Source organism: Clupea harengus, chromosome 12 (assembly GCF_900700415.2).
Source record: "Clupea harengus chromosome 12, Ch_v2.0.2, whole genome shotgun sequence".
Lineage (NCBI taxonomy): Eukaryota > Metazoa > Chordata > Actinopteri > Clupeiformes > Clupeidae > Clupea > Clupea harengus.
In genome coordinates, this window is record NC_045163.1 from 21,821,098 (window position 1) to 21,828,597 (window position 7,500).

The following is a 7,500-nucleotide window of genomic DNA, read 5'->3' on the forward strand; positions in this document are numbered from 1 at the left end:
CTGCACCAGCAAAGCAATTACAGTCCCCCCCCGTCCCTGAGCCGTCCCCGAGAGACAGGACAGCGTCTCACAGACACCACAGCAGGGTCCAGCGCCAAGGTATCACCCCCACTGCATCAGTCTAGATGCGTTAAATAGAGCCTGTCACTGAGAAGTGGGTGGTTGAAGTGGTAGTGTGATATGAATATTGAATGAATTCATGAATGTTTTCATCAGTGGTTTAATTAATGAGTCTCTAATGTGAAAGGGCTGGTGACTGGTGCCGTCTCAAAAGAGGATTCAGACGCTTTGTTGGCCGGCTGAGATATTACCGCTAATATTGATCTCTGAAAGCCAATTAAATAACTGAGGAGATAGAGAGACAGAGAGAGATGGAGAGAGAGCTGAGGTTGGACTAATCTCATTTCGAAGCTCACATCCCTGTCCTGTGTGATCTGGTCTGGGCTATGGCGAATCTTCATGAGCTCAAGGCCTTTGAAGTCCATAGACACTTAAACAGATCTGGACAAGTTCTTGCTCAGGAAGTGAGAAACCTGTGATGTTTCTGGTTCTGCCCAACCAGTTGATATTTCAGTCGACATTTCAACCATACATGCTAATAAGCAGCTGTTTGAGATGTTTTACTTTCCTCAGATGCAATATATGCTATTCCTTGTGTTGACGTTGTCTTCCCCGGGAGACTCTTCTCATCCCGATACAATCCTGTACGTTTCTGTATGTGACATCAGACCGCTGCTTATTCCTCAGAGTCTTATTCTCATCCAGATGGACACCTAGAGCCTTCGCCACGCCCTCCACCCCGCCCCTCACATGCACACAGAGTGATGCGGTGTACCTTGATGGCCAGGTCGCAGTGCTCGCTGGCGGTGGTCAGCTGCTCGATGTGGCGGTCCACCTCGGCCACGGACAGGCTGCAGGTGCTCTTCTTGCGGCCGCACACCACGCTCTCCAGCCCCAGCAGCACCCGCTGCAGCTCCGAGTTCAAGTCGCTACACGTGTCTGAGGAGGGACAAAGGGGATATTAACACGGAGACACACAGACGTGTCTGAGGAGGGACAGGGGGGATATTAACACAGAGACACACAGACGTGTCTGAGGAGGGACAAGGGGGATATTAACACGGAGACACACAGACGTGTCTGAGGAGGGACAGGGGGGATATTAACACAGAGACACACAGACGTGTCTGAGGAGGGACAAGGGGGATATTAACACGGAGACACACAGACGTGTCTGAGGAGGGACAGGGGGGATATTAACACGGAGACACACAGACGTGTCTGAGGAGGGACAAGGGGATGTTAACACAGAGACACACAGACAGAGAGACAGAAGAACGCCTAACCCACTAAAACACGGAAAACTGGCATGCAGGTGGCTGAGGGAGGACATGGGACAGACAGAGCCATTTGTCAACAGCAACACACTTAGCCAGAAAAACACTCGACGACATTAAGTCATTATTATGGGGAGTTTGGAGTTGCAAGAGGACTTTGTATGTGTTTAGAGTAATGGACCAAATGGGATGTTTAGCAAAAACTAGCTTGTAACAGGAGTGTCCAGTAGCACACCTGGAGCCCAGAAGGAGACGCTGGCGCAAACTCTTTTCAGAAGATAACTATCTTTTAGCCATGTGCTGCCTTCCATACCCCAAAAATGCTAGCGCTTGTTGATAGCATCTGGTCCCACAATTCTGCCAAAAACCGATGCGACTGCTGATTTTGATTTCCAACCAAAAACAAAAAAAAAAAACAGGACCATTATCCCGAGCTTTGAATTAAAAATGCTAATTCGCAGAGACACATCTGTGCAAGTGAGTCGATTGACAATTGACAATTGTCTCAACTGCCAGAGACAAATAAAACCGTGTTTTGCCCACAATGCAATTGCAATTATCACCATGGGGGCTGATGTACTGATTGGAGGGGCAAGGCTTGGGCGTGCGGGGGGCAACAATGCCTGCTTTTGGCGTCAACTCTATTGTGGGCTTCGGTCGGAGAGATAGAGAGCTCGACGTGCGAGCGATACAAAAGAACTCCGCGTGATTGGAAAAGATTTTCTCTCTTTCTTTCTCTCTCCCTCCCTCTCTAGAGGATGGCGATAATGAACAGCGGAACGATAAGCCTCTTTGGTTCACCATCTGAAAAGAGATTGTGGCGCTCTCTCTCTCTCTCTCTCTACGACCGGCTAAGACGACACCTGTATAAATAGCATGAGGGGGAACGAGCGTGAGGGAAACAAAAACCAAATCAATTTTCCATTGAGCGACTCCAAGGATGCATGCAAAGCACACACACGTGCACACACACACACACACACACACACACACACACACACACACACATAAGCATCGGGCAAACATTCAGACACCACTCTCAGAGACACGTGGCCTATCATTAGAGTTCTTCAGACTGCAGGTCGAATCGTGTAAATTGTCTTCTGGATAGCATTTAACTTCACTGCTCTGGCTTTATGACTGCCATGAATCATCCCCTCTGCGAGGCGCACGGGAGAGAAAACACTTCAAAGCACAAACGACATCCAGAGGAACACAACAGCAGATGTAGTATGCCTGCAGCAGCAGTAGGGCTTCAGGACTGAGCCTGTTCGCAAGCATCCGAGGAGGAAGCTAAGGTGCCTTTCAGGATTCTGTGAAGAGGGTAATTGGTGTGTATGCACAGGGAAAAACAAAACATCGGTCCCCTCTCCTCCCAGTTTGGGGGGGGGGGGGGGGGGTATCTCTGTCACATGCACTCAGGAGGGGCTTGAGGGGTGTGGGGCGCGCTCACCCATGTCGGCGGTCACCAGGGTGGACTGGTTCTCGGGCAGCGAGATGGACGCCTGCTCCTGGTCGGGGTCCTCGTTGGCCTCCTGCTGGCTGTGGCTGAGCTCTGAGCGCAGCTCCGAAAACTCATCCTCCTCCCTGCAGGAGGGGTCAGAGGTCAAGGGTTTACAGGTGATACAGGAAATCTGTACCTGAGGTCTTTATTACAGGTTATACAGGACATCTATACCTGAGGTCTTCGGTAAATGTTACAAAAATGGTAAACACTCAAACAGGTGAAACACTCAACACACCTAACAGCATGTGCCCAATTATACCATTACATTTAAAAAATCTTTGGCTGAAACAGAGGTGTGACAGAGTTGATTAGGGCACACAAAATAAAAGTTCATGGTTCGCTTTTCATTTTATCAGTCATGTTTTTTTTTCTTCATTTGAATACCTCAATAACCAGTCTCAATCCACAGGGTACCTCTATGTCCACATCAAGGCAGGCATTTCAGCACAGTTGGAGTCGGAGCTAAAATCAATGTAACATTATCTAACGCCAGTCTACGGACTTAAATAAGTGCTTATATTCTCATCCAGGTTTGGCAACACCCGGATCCGTCCTCGGGGGCAGGCGTCTTGTTGGGAATCTATATCTACGTCTGGAGAACGCCTGAAATGGTGCTCTTAAATCGACTCGGGCCAACGTTTCACGTCAAGAGACGACTCATATCAAAGACACTCGATAATAGCGCAGTAAAGCCTAATTAGGGGTGAGTCAGTGAATGTGGGATGCTGCTCGTCATTTACCCGTCCAGGCCAGTGTGTGTGTGTGTGTGTGTGTGTGTGTGTGTGTGTGTGTGTGTGTGTGTGTGTGTGTGTGTGTGTGTGTGTGTGTGTGTGTGTCATGTAAGGGTTTACCCGTCCAGGCCAGCGTTCGCTTTCGTTTGAAGTATGTGTGTCATGTGAGGGTGAGGTTTCACGCCCTCTGACCGCACTTTGCACGTGTCATACATCTGAACTGGTTTTAATTAAACTGCTTTGACACACGTGTGTGTGTGTGTGTGTGCGTTTATGTAAGTACGTGTGTGTGTGCGTTTATGTAAGTATGTGCATATGTGTGTGCGTTTATGTGCATATGTGCATATGTGTGTGTGTGTGTGTGTGTGTGTGTGTGTGTGTGTGTGTGCGTGTGCGTATGTGTGTGTGTGCATGCTTGCTAGTTTGGCTGATGAAGTAACAGTCATCTTCACAGGGTGAAGAGGTAACTGCCAGGCCTGGTTTGTGTTTTTTCTGTCAGGCTATATGATACCCATTTATAAATGCGCATAATAAACACTGACCAAACAGCGAAATGGTTTGACATCTGAGAGGCAAAGCAAATGGCCAATTAAGCCAGTCATCAGTAGACCACCGGTAGAGGTACATGTTGAGACTCTCTAAACGTCTCAATATGCAGACAGCTAAGCCTTGACACTGTAGCATACAGAAGTGTGTATTGCTAAGCATAAACACTACAAGTGCCAGCTGTTACAAACACGATAAAAATCCAAGCAATTGCTAGATTCGTACCCTGTCTGTGTTATGCGGTTCTGCCCTAGTTCCTGAAGCCGATAATTAAAGAGGTGTTATACACAGAAGCTGATCATTAAAGAGGTGTTATACACAGAAGCCGATAATTAAAGCGGTGTTATACACAGAAGCTGATCATTAAAGAGGTGTTATACACAGGAGTTCCGTGCACAGGTGAGGGTCCTGACAGAGATAGGTGCACCCCACTGTGCACCTGTCGAAACACAGAATACCTGCCGCAGCAGCCACTCACTCCGGCTTAATGTTACACTGGCGTTTGACACCTTCCTTGCGCCGAGACAGCAGGGAAAGAGTGGAATGTCAGAGAGCGTTAGAGGAATAACTAAACAGCTGGAGGGTGTGGGGGATTTCTCTACAGAGACACAGCATCTCTGAACCTGGCAATGGCACTAGCTAAAAGCCCTACTACTGCTACTGTTAAAAGATACCGCTTTCTTTCTGTGCTTCTGCCTAACTGCTGACCGGAAGAGTACACCTGGTTTAAGGCCACTGATCTGTCATCAAAATATTATCCCGTACGTAAGTGTATAAACTATGATTGCATGTGATATGCTTGGTGTGCATCACAGCATGGTACTCTGGCTGCACCTCTGACAACAGGAAGGCCCTGCAGCGCGCCATGACAACGGCTCAGAGGATCACAGCTCCCAACACTGGAAGCCATCTACAGAACCCGCTGCAGTCATCTACAGAACCCGCTGCAGTCATCTACAGAACCCACTGCAGGCCCAAAGCCATGTTCCTCTACACCAGAGGCAGAGACCCCACCCACCTGGGCCACAGCATCTTCACCCCTGTATGCCTGCATGACCAGGCTGAAGAAGAATTTTTACCCCAGTGCTGTCTCACTGATGGACTCACTCCCCCAATTATAACTTTTCCTTTATTTATAACCCCCCCTCCTTGTCAAATGACTTGTTCTGTGCAGTGTCTACATGCTGCGCTACTGGCTTCACTTGCTCCCAGTACTGACAGTGTGTGAGTGTGTGTGTGTGTGTGTGTGTGTGTGTGTGTGTGTGTGTGTGTGTGTGTGTGTGTGTGTGTGTGTGTGTGTATGTATGTATATATGTATGTATGCATGCATGCATCTATCTACTGTATCTATCTATCTATCTATCTCTTCTCTGCACTCTGTGTGATACTGTAATTGACCACATTAAGGATACGGCCACAAAATAAAATTGAATGAGCAATGATACGTATTACAATCATAGGGATAATGAGCTCTGAGGGAAAAACTCTCAGGGAAATAGTCTCCCATTTAGCAGAGCGACTATACAAAACTTTCTAGTGGCGGCCACGCTTGGCTGGCAGGTAATTAAGGTCTCTGAGTGCTTGGCTTTCTCGGTCTTTCAGTGCGATTACAGCCACTTCTTCTTCACCTGCGGAACCAACCTCTTTAGCAGGCGAAGCCCGTGTCTTCAAACGCGCACAGAAATACCAACACTGGGAGAGAAAGAGACGCTCCGAGAGAGAAAGATGTGAAGAGGAAGACAAAGAGGAGGAGGAGACGGAGAGAGCTGGGGGAACAGAGACGAGGAAGGGAAGACAGGAAGAGAATCGGGGGAGAGAGAGAGGAAAAAAAGAGAAGAAAGAGAGGTAAATGGGGAGAGAGAGAGAGAAAGAGAGAGATAGAGAGAGGCAGACTTCTTTAGCATGCAGAGCTTAGAGTTGCCCTCATTCCTAAAGTGACGTTTTAATTTTCCCTGCCGCAGACGGAGCGGCACACCCTCCGCAGATGGGGCCAGAGCAGGCAGATAACACACTCGCTCAGGTACATGTGCACTCCGCAGGGAAGACAAGCACAATGAGCGCCCACTCTCTGAGCACTCTCTCTCTCTTTCTCTTTCTCTCTGAGCACTCTCTCTCTCTCCCTCTCTCCCACCCTCTGAGCACTCTCTCTCTCTTTCTCTTTCTCTCTGAGCACTCTCTCTCTCTCCCTCTCTCCCACCCTCTGAGCACTCTCTCTGTCTTTCTCTCTTTCTCTGAGCACTCTCTCTCTTTCTCTCTCTCTCTGAGCACTCTCTCTCTCTCTCTCTCTCTTTCCCTCTCTCTCTCCCACTCTCTCTCTCTGAGCACTCTCTCTCTCTCTCTTTGAGTACTCTCTCTCTCTCTCTACCTGACAGTTCCATTCAGTGTAAAGTGCCTTTACTTTATTGGCATGACTGTTCCCATTTAATGTTACACAGGCATGGAATGACAATACATTACTGTAGTACTAATGACAAAATAGCAGCATGGGGTGCAATGAAAGCACTAACAAAATCAATTCTCTCTTTCTCTCTCTATCTCTCTCTCTCTCTCTCTCTATATATATATATATATATATACATATATACATATATATATCTCTGTCTCTCTCCCTGTCTCTCCCTTTCTCTCTCTCTGGACATCCATGCTGTTTTCAGCCTGAGGGCAAATCCTGTCAGAAGAGTCCCAGGGTTCTCAGCCCAGTGCTGGGTGTCTGGACAGCACACCTGCGCCTTCGCCTCCACCATGCTAATCCTGCTGACCTGAGTTTGGATATGTGATTGTGTATGTGTGTATTTGTAGCTAGACCTGATGGCTGTGCCAAGGGGAAGGTCGATCTTCTCGTTTACCTCAGTGATTGTGTGTGTGTGTGTGTGTGTGTGTGTGTGTGTGTGTGTGTTCGAGAGGGAAAGCAAACAACAGAAGGCATTTACTGTAAAGACATACAGGTCAATTGAAGGTGTAATCTAGTGCAATCTTGGGAGTGTTTTTCGCTTTACAAACGTAATGTTGGTATACCGGAGATGATCCTTCTTTCTGTTGAGCTCAGCAGATGTGTGTGTGTGTGTTTGAGGGGGATATAGTGTGTGTGTCAGTGTGTGTGTGCGTGTGTGTTTGAGGGGGGAGATTGTGTTTGAGGGGGATATGGTGTGTGTGTGTGTGTGTGTGTGTGTGTGTGTGTGTGTGTGTGTGTGTGTTTGTGTGCTTTGTACTGACCGTATGGTGCTGCCCTGAAGCAGGTCTATCTTCTTGTTGAGCTCGGCGATGATGCTGTGCAGCTCTGTGATTCGCTCTTCGTAACGCAGTGTTGTCCGCTCCTGCATGTCCTCATGCTCACGCATCAGGTGAGACTGCTCACACTTCACACACACACACACACACA

General features: G+C 48.1%; 1 protein-coding gene across 3 annotated transcripts in view; it reads right to left on the reverse strand.

Annotated features, from left to right (window-relative positions):
• Positions 1-7,500, reverse strand: part of mcc (MCC regulator of WNT signaling pathway) — a 97,329-nt gene that overhangs the window by 50,526 nt on the left and 39,303 nt on the right. For all 3 annotated transcript variants that reach the window (XM_031577902.2, XM_031577901.2, XM_031577903.2), the window contains 3 exons: positions 7,335-7,477; positions 2,791-2,924; positions 836-999 (listed from right to left, as the gene is read on the reverse strand). In XM_031577902.2, the coding sequence (XP_031433762.1) occupies positions 836-999; positions 2,791-2,924; positions 7,335-7,477 (441 nt within the window). The remainder of the gene's footprint in view (positions 1-835; positions 1,000-2,790; positions 2,925-7,334; positions 7,478-7,500) is intronic.